The sequence below is a fragment of the Antechinus flavipes genome, chromosome 2 (genome assembly GCF_016432865.1).
Source record: "Antechinus flavipes isolate AdamAnt ecotype Samford, QLD, Australia chromosome 2, AdamAnt_v2, whole genome shotgun sequence".
Classification (NCBI taxonomy): Eukaryota; Metazoa; Chordata; class Mammalia; order Dasyuromorphia; family Dasyuridae; genus Antechinus; species Antechinus flavipes.
Genome location: NC_067399.1, coordinates 230,741,985 through 230,768,721, shown reverse-complemented (window position 1 = coordinate 230,768,721; position 26,737 = coordinate 230,741,985). Strand labels below are relative to the sequence as shown.

Below are 26,737 nucleotides of genomic sequence, written 5' to 3'. Positions count from 1 at the left end.
TTTCCCTCCTTTCAGGCCCTTTGGGAGAGCTCCAGCCAGAGCTGCTGGTTAAGCCGAGCCGGGGCACACTGGCACATTCTCTGAGCCATGGGTTCTGCACTAATGGCCTCTCCTACCCCGGGGCTGGCAGAGCCAGGCCCCAAACCACTGCACATCTGTCCTTTGGCACAATAAAAGAAAAACCCATGGAGCTCTGTGCCAGGAGGAGTGGCCGTTTAATGGAGAAAGTCTCCCTTCTCATACCCTGCGTTAGGAAATCTCAGGGACCCTCCTGTTTGTGCTGGATGCAACATGGGCCCTTCTGCACCAGACTGCTCCGCAAAGCCAACAAAACATCCCACTCTCCCAGTCTTGTCACCATCTATATCATTTGGACCCTCCAAGTTAGATATTTCTTAAATTATTTTTTGTCTTTTTTTCTTAAGCCTTCATTTTCTTGCCAAGGAAGCGATGGAAATAGAGGTAACATCTGACTGACATCAGTTATCGACTGAGCTGCCCTCTGACCTGCCAACTTCTGCCGGAGAGGGGAAGGGGCATAACCTTGGGAACAGTTACCATGGAAACGTGTGGGCAGGCCATTATGCATCTATGCCCTCCCCCCTCTATTCCCTGGTACCTCTTTCACTTTCATGCAGTCAGTCTGCCCTCAGGGTCTGATTTCTACAGGGGATTTGACCTGTGGTCTTAGCTATGTCCCCCCTGAGCCTGGGGAGGTCGGGGCAGGGCCTCCAGGAGAACGCCTTATAACTGAGAAGACTAGAAGGTGTCGCAGGCAGGACATGGAGGACACAAGGGCCTTCTGGCGTCTGACCTACTTCCTGGGCTCTAAGGAGTGAGAAGGGTCCCAGATGTAGACAGACTACTAGGGAGAAGGGCCTGAGAGGCTGTTTCTGTGTCAGGAAAGGAGCCAGCCAGGGCCAAGCCATGGTGCTTGTGGGGGGTTTCCATTGTGCTCTTCTCCCCAGCAAGCTCAGGCAAGGGGTCAAGGCCAGCCCTCCGCCGGCCTCACCTGCTCTCACAGGCATTGTGGCCAGTTTTTTCAGGGCCACGACGACAGGGCAGGGGGCCTGCTGTGTGGATGAGGCTGCCCACCGGGAAAGATCATGGGCAGAGGCCAGGTTAAGGTGAAAAGCAAGCTACCACACACTGAACATTTGTCCCATTTTTTTGTTTTGTTTTATTTGCAGTTTCCCGAGACAGAACAAAATAAGAATCATTTTTGTTTTTACACTTACAAGGCTCAGAAAGAAAAGACAATGAAACTCAGCAAAAAGAAAGAAGAGAAAGTCAGAAAAGAGGAAAGATCCCCTAGCATTCATGGAGCAGAGTGCTCATCTTTCATCAAGTTCTCTTCCTCAGGATAGATAGATATACACATGCCAAAAGTTATGTATACCTAGCTATCAATGGATTTATATGTTTTTTTTTTTCTCTTTAGAGGTCATGCAAAAAAAAAAAAATTACCCCTCCTCCCTCCCCCCCCCCCCCAAATCCCCAAATAACCCCAGACACGCAGCTCCATAGTTATAACAAGATGACTGGTAAAGGAGAGTGAAGAGGCCCCAGGACACAAGAGGGTAGGAGGTGGGACAGGCTTTCCGTGGTCCCCTTTGCTGCCAAATGCTGGGTCACACACTTTGTTAGGGGGTGAGCAGAACTGATGGTCCTCTTACCCCAGAAGCTCCCAGCCCAGACTTGGCTCCAGGCAGGAACGCCTAGTGTCCTCTCATCCGGGGAACTTTTATTCAGTTACTTAAGGGAATTAAGGGAAAACCCTGCCAGTCACAAGATGGCAATCTAGCATCTTACAGTCATTTTGTTGTTGATTTTGAAATGGGTATCCATTGTGGGTTTGCCACTGAAAGAGCTTGTGTGCCAGATCTCTTTTCCATTGGCTCGGAGTTCTGTTCTACTCTCAAACAGGGACCACCTGATAACCCATCCCTCTTCCTCCTCTTTCCTCTCACTTTGCTTTATTTAGAGGGAAAGAAAAAGAAATCTATACTTAAATTAAAAGTGAATTGTTAGGGGGTGTCTGAGTGGCTTCTAGGGATGGGGCAAAAATGTGGCCAGTGAGGAATGCCTCTTAACTCAGGATTAAATTCAATTGATTTAATCCAATTTGTAGTTCCTTTGAGTTAATTGATTCCAGATCTTCTCCCCTCCTACTCTGTCCTCAACCCTCTGGTGCCCCTGTCTTAGCAGCTCTGTCCCTCCCAGCCTCCATCATCATCTAATTATTCCATCAAACAGCATTATTCCATTATATAACTTCTATCCATCTGTTGGGGCACCTTGCCAACTCATTCTTCCCCAGAAGAGAACACATACAAACTAAATAGGAAAATCAGGCCCCGTCCAGATAGAGGGAAAACCCCGTCTAACAAGCTACACATAGTCCCCCCTTTACTAACCATGGAAAATTAAGGCATTACCCTAGCCTCTTCTCTAGTTCACCATCCATCCATCCATTCATTCATCCATCCATCCATCCATCTGGTCATCCATTCATCATTAGGCCCTTTTAGGTTATATTTTCAAGTTATCTACAAACTTCAAACTCCTTTATGAGCTCAGTTCCAGACTATTTCTCCCTCCAGGAAATCTCCTTCCTGATGATCCAGGTAATGTGGTCAGAGCTTACTCCTTAACCTCTAGAAAGTGTCCACCAATTCTATCACCCACTCACAACAGGTACATCAAAATACAACAGTGCCTCAACCAGCTCAAGTGTATGCTCAACATTAGGAATACATTTGGGTTGGGAGGGGTGAAACGAGTTAGGAAGTTTAACCTCTACCTCACCCAGAGATCTGCAGGTGGTTCAGGGAAAAGAAAGGAATCTGAAGGGATAGAATTGTAGTTAGAGGATGAAGGAATTGCTGGGATCCCTAGTGCCAAAGTAGCTTTCTGGCAAAATAGCTTTCTCAATTTTCTGCGAGATAAAATGGAAGTCTATGTAACAAATATTTACAATCATTCCAAAGGGCCTTTATGACTGTGCTATAGTAATGAATGAAGTTTGCTGGTTGTGTGGAAAGGAGATAGTTTATACCTGATCGTGACTGCTGGCTCCCTAGGTATACCACCTGCTTGTGCCTTGAGACTCCAATGAACAAAATGAACAATATTGTTCAAACGGTGATACTTTCTGTCCGGAAATGATTTTTAATCTTTTTGGAGATGATATCTATCCCATCCTTACCAGACTGTACTTCAGTCTTCAATTTAAAACTCCCCAGGATGTATGTTTTTAATTAAAAACATGTTGGAGTATCTGAAAAGTGCATTTTGAAATCATTACTCAAGCCCATGTATGAATATGGACATGTTTATGAACAAAAGCATTTCTGTATATGTATATGTATGTATGTACATTTATATGCATGTGGGTTGATATTAAAGTGATCAATATCCCAGGAACTAACTCAAACTGAGTTTCTGTGAACACTTTGCTCATAGAGGTGCCCATGGCCTCTAGGAGTAGAGTTGACTTAATCTGGGAACAAAGAATATGGAGAAGTGGCCTATGCATTTGTTTTTTGTTTTGTTCATAGATGATTGACATGAGTGTCAGGAATAGTTCCTTCACCCCTACTGTCAAGTTTCCAGCCTATTATTTTAGACCTGTCATTTGTTCTAAGACATGGGGAGCCTTCTTGGTCAAAGGAAGCCAGGCTGATTGAAACTTTTGGGTCTTTAAAGGATAATAAAAAAGTGGTGCAGTAAACAACCCACCCTCATTTCCTTTCAAACTCTAAACGGCCATGTGGACCTGAAGGTAGTCACTACAGTCTCTTAGCCCAGAATCACTTGGTAATCTAGTTCAAAGGACCTTAGTTTTGGCCTAGCCAAGGGTCCACTCTAGAGTGGACATAAGAATCACAGACCTTTCCAGGCCCTTCATTTCACTGTAGAGTATTTCTGAGAATCTCTGAATCAGAGATAAGCCAGACCAGATTGGACTCCTCTGAGAACAGCAGATGGCACGACATCTATGGCTGCTTCCTTACACCGTGTTTCTCACCTTCTGGTGCTCCTAGCGCTGCATCAATAGCCAGGGAAGGACTGCCATAGTTAAACTATGCCACCTGATGGCTTTCAACCCGTCACACCTGAGATCCCTCTCTTCCTTCTACACTTAACTTCTGGCCCATACTTCATCACTGCCCACAAACCTTTCTTTAAACAGTTATCTGTTTTCTTCCCCAGTGCAGATGGCCACCAAAAAATACTTCCACTGAGTTAAGGATGGCACTTTGCATGGCAAGGAGGAAAACTCTCCTGCAAAACTAACCCCCCTTCCCCTAAAAAAGTCTCTGGCCTAGGCAAAAGTAGTTATCAGATAGATGGACGCTCACTGGATCAGCTAAGGAATTGCTATACCAAATGGATTGGGTAAAGGATGGGACCAGAATTCACCATCAACAGCTCAATCAGCCCACCAACTGTCCCAAGTCTGGGGCACTCATCCCTGAGCAACTCAACATTTTTAGCCAAAGAGAATCAATTCTCTCCATTATCAGCCATCCCCCCACCCCCCACCCCAAACCTTGAGTCAAGGTATGAATGAGTCAATGAAGCTAGGCAGAAGCCTTGAACTTTTGTGTCCTGCCTGCCATTGTGCTGTCTTTGCTTCACCTTCCTGAGGTCTGGATGCATCCTCAACACAAACTCTTTGAGGAAGGACTGTCCACATTTGCAAAATTAATACAAAAAGAGATGCCGGAGCATTATTCGAGCTGAATTTTTCCTAGCCATGGGGGAGGAGGAACAGCCACCTCAGCCCACAGTCTCATCCTCAGGGGCCCTAGACTGACCTAAGCAGCCTCCTTTTCCTCAGGCCAGATACTGTACTATTGATTTGGCTGATCCTGAGTCTGGATCATCCCCATGGCCATCTGTTCTCTCTCACTTCCTTCTAGCTTCCTTTCTTCTTCTTCTTCCTTCTCACCTCTCCTTCTGGGAACTGCCTGGCTAAAAGATAACTTTCCATGCTTGGCTGAAATCCCTTCTCCCTTATGCTTCTCGAGGACAGGGATCTGTTTTTGTTTTGTCTTGGTAACTTTGGTGCCTAGTACAATGCCTCCTGCACATTTAGGTACCTAATAAATACTTGTTAGATTGGATCAAAGGGACAAGTATCAGAACAATACACCAGGTGAGGGCAGGAGCCCATGAATTCTTCTCACATTAATTCTGCTTCTAATAATTGATGAAGACCAAGGAAAGTATGCTATTTCAGACCAAACATAGCAGCCAGGGAATGAGGAGATCTACATTGGAGGCTGAAAGGAGGCTCTGAGATTTCAAGGCTAGGGTAGGAAGCAGACTAAAGGATGCCATGAAGGCCATCCCCATCTCCGGTACTGCTTACCTTCAGCATAAGAATCACAATGTTCACTTCCCAAAGTCAGATTAAGAGCAGACATCCAGTTCTCAACTTATCTTTCTCATATTTTATCTGAGGGTCAGTTTCGAACTCTCTCAAACTCCTGATGTTTTCACCATTGAGCCCAGGTTTTATAGACTGATGTGTGTCTTCTCTGACCTTGCCAGATAGCCCTAGAACCATTCCTGTCTCAAGTCCCTGATTTCCATGGTGGGAATTCCTTGCAATATTCTCTTAATGCCAGGGGAAAATGAAAATAGGGCCTAGACCAGCATCTTCCCTTTAATTTTCCAATTCAAGTTTGGCAGCTGAAGTTCCCAAGAAGAAAGCCATTCATCCCCATTGTATTTTTTATGTTTTCTGAACCTGTTCCTTCCTAATCCATCAACATCATCCTTGAAGACAGTAGGTCATTAATAAATATATCAAGTGGTTGTTGATACCAATCAATTCAGCAGCAGCCATCCTTAAAGAATTTGTTGAGCACCCATCATGTAAACAACAAGACGACTCCATTTCCTACTTAATGGATATGGCTCACTGCATCCTACCAGCCCCAGTGGCAAGTGATGCTCTCTCAGGGATTATATGCAGATGGCCATGTCACCAAAGGCAGCATCTCCCTCACAACCATCCTTCAGTTCTGGCTCCCAAGAAATCCAGACACTATTCACCTATTCCCGGGATTCTCTGGAGTTGCCAGGGCCACACTGTAGCCAGCCACCGATTCTCCATCCAGAGATGACCACTCTGTAAACTCCAACCACAGGCCAGGGAAATCAATGACAGGGCTCATTGGTCTAATGTTAGATTCACTGTTCTATCTTGACCTGTCCTTTTTTCTCTAGGGAACTCCCCACAATCTAGCTAGGTTCTTGCAGAGTTCAGATCCTTACTCCTCTACTGGAGAGAATTTGAGGAAATAACTGCTTGGTCTTAGATTGCTTCCAATTGTCAGTTACAAGATTCCCTCCTCTTTCACCTTCAGTGAAGGGGATAGGGTGGGGGAGTAGAGGTGGAAACTGGCCTTACCCCACCCCCCAGATTTCCTCCATCCCATAATGCCGGGGGCCTCTCCATAGGAGAGCACACAATACCTCTGGATAGTCCTCCACAAGACCTATCAGATTCACCTAGGTTGGGAAAGGGATAACATAAAGAAAAATAACAACCTCTTTACCCCCATTTCAGGGGCTGGGATAGCAGGAGGAAGAAAGGCCTAAGTCTGTATGTAACCTTTCTGAACTGCCAATTCTTATCCTGATAGGAGGAGAGATTGGAATGCCCCTATAAAGGGTCAGAGAGAAATAAAGGAGGAAACAAATTTCTCTGGATCGAAATTCAGAGGAGCCGCCACAAAGCTGTCAATACATTCACTGTCTACTGTGCAGAGACCAACCAAACAGAGGGAAGAAGCAGAAGCTGCTTTCAATATCCACCAAGGCAAGAAGAAAGATTATTTCCTGAGGGTCCAAAGCCCTCATTTTCTATAGCTGGTTATTTGGGAGTCTTGGCTCCTGAGTTGTCTCTGTCAGTTAAGGGGAAGGAATTAAGATCCTGGTTAAACTGAAGAGGTTACAAAGGCCCTGGGGGCACAGCCCAGGGTCTGCTAATTTCTCTGGCTGTGCTTCCCATCTGTGAAGTTGTTAGGGCTAAGGAGAGGAAAGGAGAGTTGATAGGAGATGATGCTTTGTCTCCAGAAGATGGAGTTCCCCTTTCTGTGAGATTAGCATACTCTCTTGGACACTTGGGAGCTGGCTGGCCCAAGCTCCCCCCACTCCTGGGCCAGCAGACACCTACAAAATCGGGGTTCCAAAGGACCAGGATTCTCGTACCCCTATATGTCCCAGCCCCCATCTTTTTCCCCTCTCCCAGCCATGCCCCTCAGCACTCTTCACAATCCTCACCCAGAGCTGCTCGCCCTTCATGCCATCACCAGCCTTCAAGGCTTCAGAGTAAGAGACGAGGTCAACATGGCACAAGGAGGTTCTTGACACAGGCCCATTAGTTGAGGGGGGATGACAAGAGCAAGGGATGTCCCCTAGTGTGAGTGCCGGGATCTTAACCCATCCGGAGCCGGGAAGTCACTTTCCAATAACACTGGACATGTTGCTGACCAGAAATCTGCCTGGCACAGAAGGGACAGAGCCCAGAGATGCCTCTTTCCTCCTCAACCAAAGAAAGAATGTTGGGTGGAAGGAAGGAAAGAGTGACAGCAACCCGCAGGCACAACTAGAGGGAAAAGGCAAAGGAAAACCTGGAGCCAGCAGCCCCACGTCCCTGAAAAGACAAACAGTAACAGCTCACGATGGCCACGTGCAAGTACACCACTGGCAAAGGCCCATGCGTTGGCAGAGAGAATGCAAAATACCTTAGTTTTTTTTTTGTTTGTTTTTTTGTTTTTTTGTGTTTTTTTTTTTTTTTGTGGGTTTTGTGTGTGTTTTTTTTTTTTTTTCATCTAACAAACTAACACCGTTCAACATGGGGGTCAACAAAGGGGGTGGAGCCTTGTGGACATTTTCATTGCAACATCTGGTCACCCAAGACAGTCGAGGAACAGACGGACAGACACACACATGGAGCTGTGGACGGGAGGAGCAGCTGGTTGGTTTTGAAGCCCCACAAACGCCAGTGATTTTTACAGCTTTTTTTCTTGGTTTCGTTTTTTGTATCGTGGTGGGTTTTTTTCCTCATTTCATTGGTTGCTTTTTGTTGTCGTTGTTGTAGTTGCCGGTTGTTTGTTTGTTTGTTTGTATGTTTGTTTGTTTTTTAAAAAGAAATCACATCTGGTCTTGTTTTCTGCAGACACAGGCACCAGGGGAGGGAGGGACGAGGCAGACACGAGCATGCTGACGCGGTGGGCGCTACCACCCGGCGAGTGGCGGCTCCGCTCCAATCACCGTCTCCGTCAGGATGAAACCACAAAAGGATGTACTGGTTCTGAAACACAAGGTGGGCCCTGTCACTGTAGTGCCCATGGTGTGGGATGTGTGTTTTAAGCAAGGGCAGATGAAGTAGGGGGACCTCAGACAGAGGAGAAGCAAGGGGCATTTGGGAGGGGAAAAAAGAATTAGATAACCATTTCCAATATTGCAGTGGTCCTTTTTAAACTAAGATTGTCTGATTCTGTGACTATTCTCCCAAATCTTGATCCCATTTCCTCCTGTCTCCTCTGTGAGACATTATTCTTTTCCTCGTTCTTTCACTTTTAATATATCCTTTTCATCAGTTCCTTTACTACCACTTGTAAATAAAAAGGTCTTCTTAATCCTTAGAAAACCTTGATTTAACATTGCCATTTCCTCAAACTAAAATCCTATGACTTTCTTCCCTTTTATAGCCAAACTCCTTGAAAGAGCTGTCTATATTTTCTGTCTTTACTTTGTTTTGCAACACTTTCAATCATCCATTTTTCTCCTGGAATCCTGCCCCTCTCCCTGGCTTCCATGACACTGCTCTCACTTGCTTCTTCTCCTACCTATCTGAACATTTCTCAGTTTCCTTTGCTAGATTATTCACTTTTTTTTCCTGCCCATAAAGATGATTACAGCTAGATACATAGATGTTTTGAATCATTTATGTAGAAATAATAACTGAATCAATGAGGGAGCTAACAAGAGTACCAAAAGAAAGAATCAGAGTCAGAGTTTTAAGAGAGTCCTACACTTTCTATCCAAAGAAGAGCCAAATTTTATTAATTCTACCTCCACAAAATCTCTCGCATCTCTGATCGATTTAATCAAACCAAACTAAATAAATATCTTAAGTATGTGCAAGGCATTGATAGGTGATAGGGCTGTAGAGATAAAAATGAAATAGTCTTTGCTTCAATCCTATGTGCACAACCCAATTTCTCTTCTCTCTACATTCACATAGCCAGGATTCTTTTTTTAGGTCCTTATCATCTCTTGCCAGGACTACTGTAACAATCTCTTGCTGGTTAAAGTCTATACAATGTGGCACCTCCATAGCTCTCTGGTGCTATACAATGTGGCACCTCTGTAGCTCTCTGGTGCTCCTTCAACTTTTCCAATTAAACTAGTCTATGTCCCATATTCTATTGTAAGAATGGTACAATGCTAGCCTTGGAGTCAGGAAGCCTGAGAATGGGTCCTGTCTCTCAGACACTTTATTCACCGTGTGTGTGTGTGTGTGTGTGTGTGTGTGTGTGTGTGTGTGTTGGGGGGGGGAGTGACTAAGTCTCTCTCAGCTTCATTTTTCTCACATCTGAAGATTACAATCGTACCTGATTCCCATGTTTGTGTGAGGATCAAATGAGACACCATATGTCAAGTTGCTTTGCCAGCCATGATGTACTATAAAAATGTTAGTTGTGGTGGTGGTGACTGCTGACAGTCCCTTCTCTGGGTCATGCCTTCCCATGAATGGTCTTCCATGTCTGGAATGCTATTCTTTGTCCTCTCCACTTCTTAGAATCCCTGGTTTTCTTCAAGGTTCAGTTCAGCCATCACCTCCTACACAAGGTCTTTCTTTCCTTGTTGCCCTAGTTGTTGGGTTCTCCCTCCTCCTTGAAATGCATTTTTAAAATTTTTTGTGCATGTATTCTGCATATACAGCATTTTCATGTTGTACCCCTCTGAAAGAATGCAAGTTCCCAGACAGCAAAGGCTGTTCAGTTCAGTCTTTGCATCTCCAGTACTCACTGCCCAGCACCTTCTCCCTATTTTCTGCTGAAATGAAGAGCTGCCAAATTAATCTTTCTAAAACACCATTTTCACATTGTTCCCTCTTCCTTCTGATGCTCTTAGTTGAGGTACTTATCTCTCTCTTCTGGACTACTGTAGTAGGCTTCAAACTCATCACCCTGCTTCTCATCAGTCCTCTCCCTAACCCCACTTTCCACCTGTTCTTCATTCATTTATCCAACATACTCCTTGGATCCACTCTTCAACTCATGTATTCAGTGGTTTCTCACTCCCTACTGATCTCTCAATTCAGGCTCCCTGAAACCTGTCTCCAATATATCTTATGTTCCCCAACTACTGTGCCCCACATTGGGGCCCCCTATCTACCTTCTCCATGTACCTTACTTGTGCCAGTCACCTCCAAGCCTGGAATGGACACTACTACTCATCTCTAATCTACTTTGGTCCCATCCTTTTGTTAAGACTCAAATCAGATGCTGCCTCCTCTACGAAGTCTTCCCTGACCAGGTAAAAGTTTCTTCATGAACTCTACTCAGATCTCTGCTTTACACTGATCTCACTTTCTCTTATAATACAATTATTTGGATGTATCCTTCTTGTCTTAGATGATGATTAATTCTTGATCTTGTATCAATATTTTATAAATATTACACATATTATGTTGCATATATATTTTGTACTTTATTTCACTCTGTAACTGACTCTATTCTATAATCATATTCTGTATTCTATGTATGAATCATCAATCAAATGTTATCTTGCACAGCATCTACCTTTGTTGAATTTTATTCTCAACACTTATTACACATTATTCTCTTCCACAGACACTATGATTCAGCCAAACTGGCATCCTTCCTGTGCCTCAGACACAACACCCTATCTTTCACTTCTGTGATTTCATGATGGCTGCACCCTTCTTGCCTCCACTTCCAAGAATTCTTATTTTCTTTCAAGGCTCAGCTCAAATGCCACCTTTTATAAGAAGGGGCTTTCTTCCCCAAATTATATCATTATTTTTCACACACATATGGAAAATAACATAATGTTGTTTCCCCTGGCTAAACCGTAACCTCTTAGAGGACAAGGCTTATTTCACTTTTATCTTTGTTATCACCACAATGCCTGTACACAGTAGGTGCTTAATCAGTGCTTGTTGATTGATTACAGATTTAAATTCCAGGGATTATATCAAAACTCTATTTGAATTTCCTACGTGGTGCTTAATAAATCTTGTTTAATTGCCTATAGCAAGTGCTTAATTAACATCTATGGGATTGAACTGTTACTTTCCTGCTCAGGAACCTATAAACAGTTGTATCATGTACAAGATCTGCAAACTTCCTTGGAATGGGGCTGACTTTCTCTCCTTTTACTCCTCTCCAAGGACTCGGTGCTCCTGCCAGCTGGACCCTTCTGCCTCCTGGACAGGCACTGCACATTCTAACAAAGGCCTGAGTCTTTGCCTGTGCTCTTCTCTCTACCTAGAATGCCCCTTTCCCCATCTCATCATCCTTGAAGCTCATCCCACAGGTGACCTCCTCTTTGAAGTTCTCCCTGTGTGGCCCTCCTTCCCCCTTCTTTCTCAGAACTTCTACATAGTACTTAATTTTGAAGCTGTCCCTCTATCTAATAGGTAATGTATACCACAGTTCTTTGGGATGATGTCTATGAAGGGGTAACGGAGGTTAGGGACTCTGTCTTATCAGAACTGTTCATCTCCCCCACACTTAGCTCTGCCTGAGCAGGTCCTTAATTTAAAACAAAACAAAACAACTTGCTGTGTTGCATTCAGGACAGCTAGGGGGCAGGGCTGGATAGAGTAAGACCTGAGTTCAAGTACAGCCTCAGACACTTACTAGCTCTGTGACCCTGGGCAAGTCACTTACTCCTGTTTGCCTCAGATTCCCCCTCTGTAAAATGAGAATGGCAACCCATTTCAGCATCTTCGCTGAGAAATCCCCCCCCCCCCCCAAGGGATCAGAGTCAGACAAGACTGGAAACAGCTCAGCAACAAACAATAACGCTGCATTCGTGCTCTCCTCTCCAGTCAGAATGGCCTCCTCTCTGTTCTTGCACATCCATGTACAGGACGCCATTTTGGAGGGAGAGAGGACTCGCTGCCGGGGGCTTACCATCTGGAGGCAACATAACATACAATAAACGGCCCTCCCTCTGGAATCGGAAGGCCTAAGTCCTGCTTCCAGCAGCTTTAACCTCCTTGTCTGTAAAAGGACTGAATTCCAGACCTAGACCCCTGGAGTGACAGGGAAGCGACTGCTCCCTCCGCCCTGTGCCCTTCATCCAGGCTGGTCTCCTTGGGAATCGGGGCCGCGGGACGGAAGGCAGGCTCCCAGCAGGGTGGGTGGGGGCTCACCTTCACTGCAGCGGGGCCACAGGTGCACCTGAACAGTGGAAGTGGACGTTCTGCCACTTGCCGTCGCGGCGGTGCCAGACGCGGGTCTCCTCTGACTGGCTGGTGCGGGGTCGGCCCTGCCCATCGATGTACTGCGTGAGACGGATGTAGGCGATGCAGGCGGCGTCCTCGCCAATGACGTGCACGTGGGGGTTCAGGATGGTGGTGTGGATGGGCTTGCTGTTCTTGGCGAGCACTGAAGAGGGGAAGAGAAGGGGGGAGAACTTATAGTGTACAAAGAGCTCTTCCAAAATCCCCCCGCCCTCCCTCCGATCTGGGAGCAGGGACACGGGGACACAGTCAGCTCCCCATAGAGAAGGAGACCATGGGAGGCAGCTCAGCTGTGGGCCAGAGATTAATCAGGGCCTTCATTATGTTCCCCTCATTTGTCATCCCACCCATGGGACCCTCCTCAAACTTTTCTTCCTTGGGTTAGCTTTGTCCTTCCAGGACCCCTGATTCTCTGCAGGAAAAAAAAAAGCAGCCTCCTTTACTCCTTCAGCCCCTGACCAAGCTTACTTACAATTCTCAAAGTAGAATCTGTGGAAGTCCATCCCTTCTACAAGGTTGCCAAGAGCTTCAGGTTCAAATGAGGTCAGGCCTGGATCACAAATTTTCCTGCAAACAGATACCAAATGAGAGGTTTGTGTCGAGGGAGACCCTGGACTCCCTAGCGGACTGCTATGTGACCTATGTCACATTGATGAACCTGGGAGGCCCCCCATCTCTCAACATTCTGTGAGCCATGTGCCAAGGCAGCAGCAGCTGAGAACCCTGGGCCCCATGCCCCACCATGCCCTCGGGGCTGATCATCCCACCTCCGACAGTGTACTAACTAACTTTTCTCTCCCAAAGGATCAGATTTTCCCTCCCTCCGACCGCAGGTGGGTCTGAAATCCCATGGGGGTACTCACGCATAGGCCTCAAAGTCCCCATTATTGACAGCCTCTATCAGTTGCTCTGTGATCTTGATAATTTCTTGCTTGCGAGCTGGAGAGAAAAATACAATCAGATTTGCCCTCTGAGGGCCCAGCACCCCAGGGTGGGCCCTTCAGCCCCCAGCGAGTGATCAGGCCCCAGGGCCTTCCTTCTCAAGCACCAAGGGCTTGTTGACCAAGACCTCCCTCCAGCGTGGCTCCCCCCAGCCTGCTTCTGCATCTCTAGCAGGCTTTCATCCCTAGCCACACTGAAGAATTGCTGAGGTCCATCTAGGGAACGCAAGCCTGCATGGGATTCCTTCCAGGCTCAGCCTGCTTGGGATCAACATCACCTGTAACAATCCCACTCAAGTCGGTGTAATATAGACAGAGAAAAGGATAAAAGGGATAAGAGGAAGTGCATCATATTCAATAAACTCAATTTATTTATTAAGGATCTACTCTGTACAAGCCCCTGAACTAGATGAATTGTAGATATAGAAAGGAAACAGTCTTTGCTCTCAAAGAGCTTACAATCTACTGGGGGAACAAAATGTATATTGGTAAAGAAATACCAGAGGATGTTGGGAGCATTATAGGATGCGCAAAGAAGGAAAATAGTTCAACAATGTCATGGAAATGAAAAACCATTTGTAGCAGGGAGGACCAAGGGAAGATTAATGGAGGAGGTAACATGCAGGTTGAGCCTGGAGATAGAGGATGATCCTAAGACCCTGGTAAATAGCTGATATGGAAGTGCCCACAGAGGCCACAAAGACCAGGGGTTGTCAGTCCTTTTTGAATCTTATGATCTCCTCCCCTGATCCTGGCAGTCTACTGAAGAGTATGGATCTCTTTTCAGAATAATATTTTTAAATAATTGAAATTTTAGTTAGAGGTTATTGAGAAAAGACTTTGCATATAACTATAAATGCACATGGTATTTCCTCTGATAGAGTCAAAGGGATGGTTCTTTGCATTTGTTTTCCCAGCACCTGGAAGGGAGCAGGTCCTTGAGAAAATACCTGTTTGTTGATTGAGTAAATAACTTTTTCAACTATGCCCAAAGGGCTATCAAACTGTGCATATCCTTTGACCCAGCAGTGTTTCTACTGGGCTTATATCCCAAAGAGATCTTAAAGGAGGGAAAGGAACCCACATGTGCAAAAATGTTTGTGGCAGCCCTGTTTGTAGTGGCAACAAACGGAAAAAGAATGGATGCCCATCAACTGGAGAATGGCTATATAAATTATAGTATAGGAATGTTAGGGAATATTATTACTCTATAAGTATAGTGATCAGCAGTCTGATTTCAGAGAAACCTGAAGAGTCTTAGATGAACTGATACTAAGTGAAGTGAGTAGAACCAAGAGAACATCATACACAGCAACAGTAAGATTATGTGATGATCAACTTTGATGGACTTGGTTCTTCTCAACAATCAGGCAATTCAGGCCAATTCCAATGGACTTGTGATGGAAAGAGCCATCTGCATCCAGAGAGAGTACTGTGGGGACTGATTGTGGATTATAACATAGTATTTTCACCTTTTTTATTGTTGTTTGCTTGCATTTTGTTTTCTTTCTCATTTTTTTTTCTTTTTGATCTGATTTTTCTTGTGCAACAATGATAAAAATACATATAAGAATTGCTCATGTTTAATATATTGGATTACTTGCCATCTAGTGGTGGGGATTGGGGGAAGGGAAGGAAAAAAATTTGGAACATAAGATTTTGCAGGGGTAAATGTTGAAAACTATGTATATGTTTTGAAAATAAAAAGCTTAAAAATTTTTAAATTAAAAAAGAAAACTCTTTTTATATGTATTTTAGAAATAAAAAAATTATTATTAAAAATAAATAAATAAATAAGTTGTTCAAGGTCATAGAGAAAGTAGACATCAGAGATAAGATTTGAACCCAGGATCTCTAACACCAGAGCCAGTGTTCATTCCACTGTATCAGGATACTTTGTAATCACCCAGTCTTCCCCTCCTTCTTCCACCCTCCCCTGAGGTCCACCAGGCTCAATTTCTGCCTCACTGGCATCTTCCCCAGGACATTCAAAAAGTCAAGATGGAAGGAAAGGAGGGGGCACCTCACAATATAGATAGCACATCCTTCCTGAACTTCTTTCCTTTCTAGAGCCTCCCCAGAGCTACTTTCTGCCCCTGCCCATTGGCAGAACAGCCCTGAGCATGGCTTGTAAAGATAAAAAGCTACAAGGGAGAAACTGTGCCACTTGTGGATGCCGGCTCCAAGCCACTGCCTTGTTAATTATGCAGAGAGAGCCTGCTGGGCACACAGCCAGCATAAGTTCTTCACAGCAGGCAGCCAGGACTTGGAAACCCGGGCCCCAGAGTGTCTGGCTGGTGGCTACAGCTCAGGGTCCGGGGGTGCAGCCAGCCTGTCGGGGGGGAATTGTGACAGCTTCAGTAAAAAAAAAAAAGGGGGGGCAAAGCCCAGGCACCTGCCAGCCCCCTGCCCCGAACCCGCCCCTCTCTGAGCAAGGGCAGGGGCTTCTGAAGCTGGTGCTGGAGTCTGGAACAGCATATATGCCTTTTTGAGGATCAAGGAATTACAGTGACAATGTTGTATATGCATCAAGGGTGTGATTCTATATGTAGAGGGGGTGTGTCTGTAAATGGGCATTTGTGTGTGTCTATATATGAGTGTGTGAAGTTTTTGTTTTCTTCTTTAAAATGGCTGACATTATGAGAAAGGAGGTTTTACTTCCTAGATAATTCACAAAGAAAAGAAGTTCAGGAAAATCATCCACCTATTACATAAGTCACAAAATAAATTTTGTCAAATTTGTCATATATATATATAGAGAGAGAGACACACACACACATATGTACATACACATATGTGTGTGTGCCTGTAAATGGGTACATGTGTGTATCTGTAAATAGTGTATGTGTCTCTATATGAGTGTGTGTGTGCACCGTGCATGTACACATACTTCCATAGCATACATCTGTGTGGAAGTATAGCTGTTGAGAGAGTATTTTAAGTGAGAGTATCTGAGCAAATTGATGGGAGTCTGAGTCTGAGTAAGAATGTATATCTGTGTATATACACATGTGTAAAGTGTGCATGTGTGTGTGCATATATTCAGAAAATCACACAAGAATCTCAGAGATCTCAAAGCCCATCCAGACCAACATGTTCCATAATAAGAAACCCCCATTTTGACCACCCACCATGTGGTCATCCAACCTTGGCTTGACGACTTCCTATGAAGAGGGTGCCCATTCCACTTTGGGCCAGCTTAAATGCTTAGATTAATCTTTCTGAAACTGGTCTCCAGTGCCCAGACCACCCAACCCTACAAATTATGTGAAGTTTTTGTTTTCTTCTTTAACATGGCTGACATTATGAGAAAGGAGGTTTTACTTCCTAGATAATTCACAAAGAAAAGAAGTTCAGGAAAATCATCCACCTATTACATAAGTCACAAAATAAATTTTGTCATTCTACCTTTCCTCACATCTTATTTATCTACCATTTCCTAAGAAATAAATAGTTAATAAAATAATATTTATGAAATAAGGAAAGGAAGAAAAGACGGACGGACAGAAGGAAGGAAGCAAGGAAGGAAGGAAGGAAGGAAGGAAACTAAACATGTTAGATATAGATCAGCTGGTCCAGCCTTCTCCATTTACAAATGAGGAAACAAGACCCCAGAGAAAGGAAATTACTTTTCTCAAAGTCACATAACTAAATAATTTACCTTGAGTTCATATGTGATGAAAGGAAGGAAGGAAGCATTTATCAAGTGCCTAAAGTGTACTGTGCTAAGTGTTTTTCAAATATTATTTCATTTGGTTTTTCCAACCACTCTTGGAAGTAGATTCTATTATTTTTTTCCATTTTAAAGTTGAAGAAACTGAGGCAGCGCTTAAGTAACTTGCTCACATAGCCAGTAGGATCACATTTTAACCCAGATCTTGACTGGCTTTGGGCCCAGGACTTTATCCATCATACCATCTAACTGTGAATGTGTGGCTGTCTTGAAGCAACCATGCATGTGGGAATATCTGTATGTGTGTGTGCTGTATATAGGAATGGAGATGGTAACATGTGTCGAAGTGCATTTGTGGAAATGAGTAAATGTGAATGAGTACTGGATTCAAGGACATAAGTTCAAAAATTCTGGCTCTGCTCCTTTCTACCTGTGTGATTATTGGAGGAAAGGGTCTCATTGGCTATTTAGTCCAACTCACAACCAAACAGAAGCCCCACAGCCAGTCTTTGCTTGAAGACCTGCAATGATGGAGAACCCTCAACTTCCCTAGGCAGTTGATTCCATTTTGGGGATAGCTTTAATTGTTAAGCATGCCCTAAATTTGTCTATTTCAAATCATCCATCCTAGTTCTTCCCTCTGCAGCCAAATAGAATAAATCTAAGCCATCCTCTACAAGAAAGCCTTTCAGACATTTGCAGACAGCTTCCCAGATTCTTCTTTTCTTCAGACTAACAATGCCCATTTCCTTTAATTGATGCTCATGTGACATAGTAAGACTATCCACCATTCTGTTTGCCCTCCACTGCTCTTCAGCATATTAGCATCTTTCCTAAAATGTGGCACAATGACTTGAACACAGTACTGCCAGTGTATACTGACAAGTGGGAAGCAAAGTGGAATTATAATTTCTTACTCTTGGAAGCACTGATTCTCTCACTAAGTCCAAGATTGCATCAACTTTGAGAGCTGCCACATGGTTCCATTAACTTCTAGGGCTATCTGCTCCTTAACTCTTCACAGCTTAGTTGAGACCCCTCTCCAAGGTGGCTAACAACTTCATTCAATATCAATCTAAACTCAGTCTGACCTCTTTTCAGCAGCAAGACTTGGCAAACTCTTCCCTTGCAATTACCATTTTTCTTGGCTTTTGTAATATGGTTCTCCTGGTTTCCTTCTTGTGTTTTGCTGCTCTGAAGTGAATTGTTTCCTCCTCTTGCTCCCATCTTTGGCTCTCCCTCATAGTTCATGATTCTGTTTCCTTTCTATGCTCTCTCTCTCTGAGAGGTCATGAATTCTTATGACCACCTCTAAATCATCTTTCTTCCTTTCTTCTATATGAATGACTTCCTTGACATCTCCAACTCTAACCTCTCTCTTGAGTTCCAATTGTACACTTCCAGCTACTTATTCTATAATTTCATCTAGTTGTTCCAGATGCAGGATATTAAAAAAAAAAAGAAAAGAATTTATCATTTCCTCTTCCCCAACTCAAACTAAGGTAAAAACCTTTTCCTTTTCCTTATCCTTTCCCTTTTTTATTTAGGTCCTACTTATTCTTCCTGCGAAAATGTTCTCATAATACTCCCTTCCTCTCTATTTCTATACCTCATTGCTAAATTACAATTGTATCCTTTCTGGCTTTCTATATGCTAGCCTTTCCTTATCCTAATATATCCTTTGCATCACTCCTTTTTACATAAATACTGATGGTGAATTTATAGGTGGAAGATTTTCAGGCTTGAGTCTTCTTTTGTTCTTTGTTCCAGATGTTAGCTTTGGGCAAATTTAGCTCTGGGTTCAAGAAAGACAATCTCCAGGGTCACAGGAAGCAGAGTACACTGACTTTTCTTCAGCATCATCCACCATCATAACAATAGTTGAATGCAATTTACATAACTGTAAGATTTAACCTTGGAAGGGATCAAGGCATTTTGTAGGCATTCTAGTCCAACTTTCTAATTTTCAGTTAAGGAAGCTTAAACTCCCCCAAAATTGCATGGGTAACAAGGATCAGAGTATTAATTGCAGCTGGAAGGGACCTTATGAGTCATGTGGGATTTAAGACTCATTTTGTGGATGAGAAAATCAAAGTCCAGAGAAATAGAATAATTGATCCAAGGTCACAGAGATAGTAGAAAACTGAGCTAGAATCTTAGATTCAGATCCTCTGACTCCAAATCCACTCTTTTTGCCCCTACAACCATGCTCTTTAGACCCCTTGGCAAATCTGAGCTATAGGTGATGAGTGTCTGTACAGCTTGTCCTCTATATTTCTCCTCTATGACTGGACCCCACTTCTCTAGAACCCAGAATCAGGTTTGTGCAGAGGCAGAGCAGAGAATAAAGAACAAAGGAATTGTACCTACCTCTAGATCATATGGTGATCAGAGCACAAGGATGTCAATCACTAGACATAGCTGTGTCTCCCAGTCCCAGTTCCCTCTTCACAAAACAAAACAAACTCACTAGCTAATACTACCATTTGAATTTTCCCACATGTATTATCTCTTGTAATTGTTACAATCCTAGAAAGCATTTAGGTCAAATATAATTCCATTTTAGAGATGAGAAAACTGAGGTCCCTACAGAGTAAGTAAATCATGTTAAGATCATATAACTGTGAAAACTAGAACTTAACTCCTAATTTATATTGCTATTTTTCCTATGAATTCCTTTGGGATGAAGTCACATTTATTTATCTATCTTACTGGCTGCTTGATAGAATGTAAGTTCACTGTGGACAGGGGATGCTTGGACTTTGGGGGGTTTGCCAGTACCTGGCACAATAGCTGGCCCATAGTGGACACATTAAATTTTGAACACTTCAAGAAATGGGATGTCTGGGCCCCATCTCCAAGTTTTCCTAGAGCAGCCAGCCTTGTAGTCTGCCATAATGATAGAGGGACCAAGTCAACATGCTATACTTCTGGATCTCACTCTCTCCACCTCCCCCCACTTAAAAGACGTGGGGGTTGGATCAGAATGAAAAGGTCCTATAATTATGGGATTTAAGGTTGGAATGGGCTTTGGAAATCACCCAGCCCAAATCTCTCATTTTATAGATGAGGAAAGTAAGCCCAGGGTCCCTGACTCGAAAAGCTCTCTTTCTGCTACCCCTTATTATCCCTTTATGTTTTAACCTCCATTTTGTGTCTGTCCTGTGTTTAGCACAAAGCTATGTACAAAGTATTTTTTAAGTGTGGATGAAAGGAGATGGGCTTGAAAAGATGAAGTGGGGAGAGGGATAGGGGCCCATTAGACTTGGGCTGGGAGGGCCCTCCTTGGACCAAAGATGCCCCTTCAGATATCTGAGCCCTCTGGGGAGGAGTACAGGGAACATTAGCCTGTGGAAAATCAGGACTTCTGATATAGTTCCTCTGTTTCTATGTGTTCCTAACTGAGCTGGCTGGCTGGCTGGATACTGCTCTGTATTCTTCAGAGACCCTGATTATAACCAAAGGAGGCCTGAGGTAGGACAGGAGGAGAATAAAGGGTCTGAGAGGGAGGACAAGGCACCAGGACAAGCCAAGACTAAATAATAAGCAAAGAGAGGAGGAGGGTCAGGGAGTGCAGGAAGGAAGGAAGGAAGAGGTTTGGAGGAGATGAATAAGGAGTACAGGGGATTACAGAAAAAGGAGTAAAGGAAGAAAAATGTGAGGAGGAGAGAAGGAGAAAAGAGAGGGCAAGATCAGACAAATGCAGAGTAATGTTATTATCAGGAATGCTGACCAGACCCTTGGGCCTCTACTGGCTTTGGGAACATTCACAATGTCCCAAAGGAACCAGGAAGAAGGAGCACTCCTATTTAGAAAGACAATCCCCAGGGACATAGATAGCAGAACACACTGTTCTCTCTCCAACATCATCCACCATCATAACAGTTGATTTGTAGAGTTTATATGATTGTAAAATTTAGAGCTGGAAGTTGACCAAGAGACCTTGTAGGTATTCTAGTCTAACTCCCTAATTTATGGTTAAGAAGACTCAGAAAGGAGAAAGGTTGCAAAAGGGGCTCCGATCAAATAAAAAAAAAGGCAAAAGTCCTTTCTGTCCCCAAGCAACCTATAGTCCAATGGGATAGAAAACATACATATATCAGAACCTACAAGACCAACAGAGATTGGTACTAGTAGCTAGGGGATAGCAGAATTCTCCTGGATGAGGTAGAGTTTTGATCTGAGGAAGGAAGGAATTCTAAGAGTTGGAAGTTGGGAGGGAAAACATTCCATGTTTAGGTAACAGCATTGCAAAGGCATGGAGATGAGAAATAAAGTATGTGAGGAACAGCAATGATCTAGGATGTTTGCTGGTCATTTCTTACAGAACAATTAGGATGTTTGGAACATAATGTATGTGGAAGAGAATGGAAAATGAGAAGATAGAGAAACTAGGAAGGGACTGGGTGGTGAAGAGCTTTATATGCCAAAGGCCTTTGTCGTTGATTCTGGAGGCCATAGGGAGCCACCAAAGTTTACTGAATAAGGTATAACATGGAATTTAGGAAAATCACTTCAGCAGCAGGATGAACTGGAGGGGGGAGAGACTTGAAACCAGGAATTCAATGAAAAGGCCACTGTGCAACAGTCCAAATAAGAGGTGTTGAGGGTCTGAATTAAGGTGGCATTGCATGAGTAAAGAGAGGGGATCAAGCTTAAGAAAAAGAAATTATAGAATTTGACAACTGATTTAAATGCGGGGAGGGAGGAAAGAGAGAGGGAGAGAAGAGAAGGAGGAGGAGGAGAAAAAGAAAGAAGGGAGGGAGATAGAAAGGAGGGAAAGAAAGATGGAGATAAACAGATTGAAGATGACATTAAAATTGCCCAGTTGGGGGGATGGTGATGTAGGTGATGCAGAACTGGAATTTAAGACATAGACTAAACTAGAAAAATAGCTTTGGGTCTTCTACATAGATGTGATAATATAATTTCATCAAGAGAATTGTGGAATAACCAGCATTTGTTATAAAGCATTTTAAGGTTTACAAAGAGCTTTTTAAATAAACACTATCTCATTTTATTCCCATTTAACAGATGAAGAAAACTGAGACAGAGAAATTAAGGAACTTTCCCATGATCAGACAGACAACTAGGAAGTATCTGAGGCCACATTTGAACTTAGGTCTTCCTGATACCATGGTAGACTCTCTCCACTGTGCCACTTAATTGGAATAAAGGAAGAGCTAGTGGGAGATGATATAAAAGAGACAAAAGGAGAGGACAAGGCAGAAGAGGGCACTGACCACTAGTAAATGGCTTCAGTTTTTCCCAGTTAAGTATAAGTGAAGTTCTAAGGTGAGAAAAAAGTAAGAGAGAGTGTGAGAGATTGGAAAAGCTGTTGCAGTGAGTGATGGAGGGAATTAAGGAGGGAAAAAAAGTAGGATTGCCTTGCTTCAGTGAGGATCTCATTGTCCTGAGAGCTGGCTACAGCCTAGAAGCACTGCAACGCCCATTGTCCTGCTCCTAGGAAAGTCAACCAAGTCTTCCCACCAGATGCACACAAAACCCACTTACAAGAAAATCAGATACAACCCCTCCAGATTTCAAGGACTCCAAATCCAAGATGTTTTCTTCTCATAAGCCTAAGGTAGTCACTTTCAGGGTGAGAAGGGGGACTACGCTAGAGTGGTCCAGGACAGGTAGTAGGCCCTGCCCCATCCTAGCCAGCTTTCATATCTCTTTTTTCTAGAAACAACTCCCTCTTAATTAACATTCATTACACAAAGTTCCATTCATACCATTTCTCAAAGTTCAATGCACATCATTGCTGGAAACATCTTTGAAGGGTTCTCCATTGCCCACCACGTCAAATTTAAGTGCTTTTGACCCAACATAGTGCCCTCCACAGTCTGGCCTTTCTAGCCTTCGCTCATTTCACTCCTCTCCAAAGCTCCAGCCAAATCAATCAGCCAACAGGGTGTTATGAAGCCTCATATGGGCTAGAGCATTGTGCTGGGAGCACGGCTTACAAACAAAAGTGAACTAGTTCCACCCTCAAGGACCTTACATCCTCACCAGACCGAACTATTCTCTCTATGCAATATCCCCTTCACTTCCCATTATATTCCTTATGCATTCCCTCTCTTTACCTGTTAATTTCTATCCTTCAAACCCCATAGTTTCCCCATTGCCACCTCATCCAAGAAGCCTCTTCTGGTACCTCATTAACACTTATATGGCTTTTCAAAATTTGCAAAGTGTTCTCTTTTGCTCAGATAAAATGGGGATTTTTATTCGGTACCTCTTTAATGTACTCACCATACTTCTGTGTATATTCAATTTACTTCTATGTGTGTTTTAGCTTTCTCTTCAAATCCATGAGCCCTTTTTGAAGGAAGGGGATGGTCATAACTCAAATTTGTATACCTCTCCCATATTCAGAATGGTATTCTTCACACAATAAGTGCTTAGTAAATATTAGTTGAATTATATTTTTTCAGGACCCCATTTTGATAGGAAAGTCAGGGAACTGTAGAAATTATATGGAATCACTCACTAGAGAAAAAGGCAAGAATTGGTTTACTTTGGTCTTCCTACTCCTAGTACCTAGGTTACAGCTTGGCACAGAATTTAATAAATACTTGTTCATTGATTACATGTATACTGGATTCAAGGTCCTGAGTTTAAAAATTCTGGTTCCATGGGCAGCTAGTTGGTGCAGTGGATAGAACACCAGCCCTGAAGTCAAGAAGACCAGAGTTCAAATCTCATCTCAGACACTTAACACTTCCTTTATGTGTGTCCCTAGGCAAGTCACTTAACTTCAATTACCTCAGCAAAAAAAATAAAAATAAAAATAAAAATTCTGGCTCTGCTATTTACTACTTATGTGACCAGAGGTAAATCAATCTCTCTAGGCCTCAAAAGGGATCTCATTGACAATCTTACACAATTCACACCCTTCATAAAAGTGCCATAATAACCCACCCAACAAGCAAGCATTTTTGCAGCCTTTGTTTGAAGACCTACAATGATGAGGAGCTCTCTATTTCCCAAAGCAATTGATTCCATTTCAGGTTAAGTTTAATTGTTAAGAAGTTTATCCTGAGATTAAGCTTAAATTTGCTTCTTGCAACATCTACCCATAGTTTCTAGTTCTTTCTTTTGAAGTTAAACAGGACAAATCTAATTGATTTTTCACTTCCACAATTTACTTCCAACACTTGCAAAATTTTCTCCATCTTATGTCTTTAATCTAGTTCCAGACTTTTCCTTTTCCTCCTTCTTGGCCCTCCCCTTTGGCCCCACCCATTTCTTTCTCTCTAGACACTTTCACTCTGTCTTTTAGCTCTCCTTAGTTGAAGGTGCTCTACTCCCCCTCTTCAACAAATTTTCAACCATGAATTTCAAGGCTCTCCATCCTACCTGTCTCCTCAAACCTTCTGCCCCCTTTATTCCTGTGAGGAAATTACTTCTCCCTTACAGTGGGTGAGAAGTAATACTCTACATTGCCTGAGTGTGCCCGATAGTAACCCTGTATAAAGGTTTCTTGGCATAAAGGAAAGTGAGTCATGAGATTAATCTGGGTAAAGTCCTGAAAACGAGGCCTTGTATGGAAAGCCACAAATCCCAAAGGAGGACTCTGAAAGGACACCAGCTCCAAAAAAACGACAGGAAATACTGGGCAATTCACTTAACATTTCTAAGCCTTAGTTTCTCAAAACATAAAATGGAAACAATAATTGTACTACCATCAAGGATGGGGAGGATCAAATGAGATCATTTGTGTAAAGCACTTTGCAAATTTTGAAGAGCCATATAACTATTAATCGTTATTATTATTGAAAAGGCACTTTAAAAAAAGAAAAAGAAAAGTCACTCAAAAAAGAATAGACTAGGGCAAAATGAAAACTAGCCAGGTAATGAGATCAGGCTAAAACTGCAAGCCACACAGACCTGCTGGGCTCAGAAGCATGAGATTTTAAGCCTTAGACATGATCCAGTCCAACCCCTTCAGTTTAGTGATTATGAAACTGAGCTTCCCCCTCACCCTCTGCTCCCCGCCACAAACACACCAAGAAGGGAAGGGATTGGCAAAGCCCACGTGACTAGTAAGTACTAGAGTCAGAATCTGAATTCAGGTCCTCCACCACCAAATTCACTGCTCTTTCTAAACCACACAAGTGAAAGATGTTGCTAAACTCCTAAATTACTGTAGGGACCACTTAGGAAAGATAGCTGTGAAATCACACAATTATCTTTGTGCTTTGTGAATAGATGTCTTCATTGGGATCCCTAAATTTCTTTACAAATACTGTTCCTATCTGTTACCCTCTTTCTCTTATGTGCTAGAGATGTTCTTGAAAAGTTCACTCTGTCTATATGAGGTAAGGGTTAAAAGCTGGCAGGACCCACTGAACTCTAGAAGGTAAATGATAGAAGAGATTTCAAAGGTTACTTAGTCCAACCCAGCCCTAAATAAGGTTCTTCCCTACAATGCACTCCAAAGGTAAGCATCCAGGCTTTGCTTGAAGAAGTCTTACAAGGTCCTCACCTCCAAATGGCTCCCAAGGCAGCCCATTCCACTTTTATGTATCTTAAATTATTAGGTATCCTAATTGTTTTGGATGTCTTGAATTGTTAGTTAACAAATAGTTTAGATATTTCTAAATTGTCAGGAAGATTTGCAACTTGTACTAACCAATCAATAGGCATTTACTGTGCACCTACTATGGGGTCAGGCATTTTGCTAGTACTTGGGGATATAAAGACAAAAGTGAAATAAATAAGTCCTACTCTCAGGGAGCTTACAGTCTATTGGGGGAGAGAACAATACCAAATGTGGACAAGTCCCATCTTTGCTAGTAAGTTCTCTTAGGCTGGGCAAATTGAGGACAAAATAATGGTACAGAGATACTAAACAGGATGCACTAAAAGCTTTGAGGACTGTCTAGTAAAGTCTTTTTACAGGAAGAATGAACAACAAAAAAAGTAGGTTAAAGTGTGAGGGACTGGTGCTGGTGGTACAATAACTGCTCCCTTTCCTACTCAAGAGTTCCTGATTCCTTATAATTCTAGCCTCGCTGTCCTTAAAAGCTTTGCACTTACATAACCTTATGTCCCCACAGATTTTTTTCTCTTTGATTTCCAAGCTTTGCTAACTTAATTTCTTAAGAACTGAACCACCTCCAACTCCCAATATGCACAATCATATCTTTTCTGATCCCCTTATCTCAAGTCACCTCTTATAGGAATCTACCCAATTAATACCAAAATGTCCCTAATTCACTATTCCTAACCCCAAATGAGATAACATATCCATAGTATTTGAAAACTTAAAGGTGTGTGTGTGTGTGTGTGTGTGTGTGTGTGTATAAACTTGAAACTATATAAATTTAAAGTGTTAGTAGTATTAGAAGCAGCAGGGCACAGGGGAAGGAACCCTGGTTTGGTCTTCTGAAGGCCTGGGTTCAAATTTTCCCCTTGATGCTCACTGTTTGTGTGATCTTGGAGAAATCAGTCGGCCTTTTTTCTTTTCTGTAAAATGCAGAGATTGGCCTGTCTAGCTCTATAATTATTATCTCAGCAGCACTCTTCTACACAATGGGTGAGTTGGCTTTCCTTAAACCTAGAGCAAACTCTTAAAAGGTAAGGGCC

General features: G+C 43.1%; 1 protein-coding gene across 17 annotated transcripts in view; it reads right to left on the bottom strand.

Moving 5' to 3' along the window:
- Window positions 1–1,156: 1,156 nt before the first annotated feature.
- The window catches only part of CAMK2B (calcium/calmodulin dependent protein kinase II beta), a 287,804-nt gene continuing 262,223 nt past the window's right edge, over window positions 1,157–26,737 (bottom strand). For all 17 annotated transcript variants that reach the window (XM_051976448.1, XM_051976450.1, XM_051976449.1 and 14 more), the window contains 4 exons: window positions 13,390–13,465; window positions 12,999–13,093; window positions 12,437–12,671; window positions 1,157–8,335 (listed from right to left, as the gene is read on the bottom strand). In XM_051976448.1, the coding sequence (XP_051832408.1) occupies window positions 12,439–12,671; window positions 12,999–13,093; window positions 13,390–13,465 (404 nt within the window). In that variant the 3' untranslated portion in view covers window positions 1,157–8,335; window positions 12,437–12,438. The remainder of the gene's footprint in view (window positions 8,336–12,436; window positions 12,672–12,998; window positions 13,094–13,389; window positions 13,466–26,737) is intronic.